At 30.4% G+C, this 2,061-nt stretch overlaps 2 protein-coding genes across 3 annotated transcripts in view; both read left to right on the forward strand.

Annotated features, from left to right (window-relative positions):
- LOC105453047 (solute carrier family 2, facilitated glucose transporter member 8-like) overlaps nucleotides 1–2,061 on the forward strand; it is a 20,615-nt gene that overhangs the window by 9,402 nt on the left and 9,152 nt on the right. The gene's annotated exons all lie outside the window — the stretch shown is intronic.
- On the forward strand, nucleotides 106–1,513 carry LOC105453046 (17-beta-hydroxysteroid dehydrogenase 13-like). The gene is made up of 2 exons (XM_011694704.1): nucleotides 106–810; nucleotides 1,143–1,513. Exons 1-2 carry the CDS (start codon nucleotides 705–707, stop codon nucleotides 1,265–1,267), a joined length of 231 nt encoding a protein of 76 aa, XP_011693006.1. The 5' UTR covers nucleotides 106–704; the 3' UTR covers nucleotides 1,268–1,513.

Genomic DNA, 2,061 nt, shown 5'->3' on the forward strand with positions numbered 1-2,061 from the left:
AAATAAAAAAGTTCTTAAATATAATTTACACGTGCACAAATATTTGTAAACTGTAAAGTAAAATAATCAATATTGATTAAAATTTGATCAAATTTTACAGATGTAATGTAGCAGATAGAGAAGAAGTCTTTAGAGTAGCGGAGAAAGTAAAAAAAGAAGTAGGTGACGTTACTATCTTGATCAATAATGCCGGTATAGCAATTTTTAAACCATTCTTAAATCAAAGCTTCGATGAAATTTCACGACTCATACACGTCAATATGATGGCACATTACTGGGCAAGTAATATAATCTATCAATGTAGTTCTCTTTTGCTTTGAATATATGATATTGTAACATTGATTAAAATAAGAGACAAGTTTTTATAAGTGCTCTTACGCGCGTTAAGGGGAAAAAATGTATCTTTAAAATAATTTAATATTTTTGAGCGTATATTATCAAAATAATGTGTTATGAATTTGGGTGATATGAATTTGGGAAGATATTTGAGTTCGTTTCTTGTAAGACACATGTTAAAACTTCATAATATATAGAAAATAACCATTAAAGCAACTAAATAACTTTTGGAAACAAATATAACTATACATATATTGCCGCTTGTAATTTGAATATTTCTACAATTTAGACAAGTATAATTAAATTTTTGTAATCTGTTGTTTACAAAGGAATACTATTTTCAGACATTACAAGCATTTTTGCCAAGTATGACAAAAAAAAATCATGGTCATGTTGTGGCAATTTCATCAGTATCAGGACTTTTTGGAGGTCCTTATGGAATAACCTATTGCGCTTCAAAATTTGCAGTCAAAGGTGATTTATCTTATATTTACTTATAATATTATAATACGAATGATACAATATTACAACAACTAAATTTTATAAACAATAATTAATATGTACACACACACACAAACGCACGCACGCACACAAACTCAACAATTTTATAGAACACTTCTCTTTGTGCGCGCACGCGCGCGCGCGCGCGTGTGTGTGTGTGTGTGTGTACTGCATACATACATACATACATTGTACATAATTATATATAATAACATGCTGATAATAAAATATGTACATATAATTATAAAGTACTTGCAGTTCTCTTGCATATTTTCTTATATAATATTTTTATATATGTATTGTAGGAATTATGGAAGCTATATCTGCTGAATTACGTGCATTAAGTGACAGAAAATCACCTATTAAATTCACTACAATTTATCCGACCTTAGTACTTACTGGAATGATTAAAAAGCCAAAACTTAGGTAATAGTTAATGTATAGAATCATACTATTGTAACAAATGTTCTGCAGTATCACATATATATACAGTTAATTTCTTTTAAACGATGAGTGCGGTCCACTTGACGCTACAAATGCTTCAAAGCATTTGATCAACTAATTAGAAAAAAAAATTTTTACTAATTGACCAATCAAAAAATGCTCCGAAAATTTGCAACATCAAGTGGACCGTAGCTGATATTTGATAAAATCAAATTTTTTAGTTTAATATATGTAGTATCGCTCTTTTATAAAAGATTTTTTTATGCGCACACAGAGATAATATATGTTATTGAATTAAATATAAATTGAAAGAAATAAGGGCTCCCAAAAATGAATCAGCAATAATAGAGTAATGCCAATGCAAGCCGACACGGATGTTGACGTGCTTAATAATTTTTATTGGTATATCTAGCCACACATAACTACGCCGCATTTTTGTCGGTTTTAAACACAGTTCTTACACGAAGCCGGAATTAACTATAATGAATTAAATTGACGAGCAGTTTAATATTTTTGGTGCTAATAAACATCTACAAGAATCCACCTCCCCCAAAGTAAAGAAATTTATTCCGAAACCTCAGCCAGGACTCGAACCTAGATCTTCACCCGGCAAATAGGGAGAACTAGATTTGTGTCCTGACTGAGGTGATATTTTTTGCAATAAATTTCCTTAGAACAGTGTTTTAAGACCGACAAAATTGCGACACGTAGTTTGTGTGTGGCTGGATATCGTATTAATAAAAATTATTATACACACTAACATCCGTGTCGGCTCGCATT

The sequence above is a fragment of the Wasmannia auropunctata genome, unplaced genomic scaffold (assembly GCF_000956235.1).
Source record: "Wasmannia auropunctata unplaced genomic scaffold, wasmannia.A_1.0 LD336022.1, whole genome shotgun sequence".
NCBI classification, from domain to species: domain Eukaryota; kingdom Metazoa; phylum Arthropoda; class Insecta; order Hymenoptera; family Formicidae; genus Wasmannia; species Wasmannia auropunctata.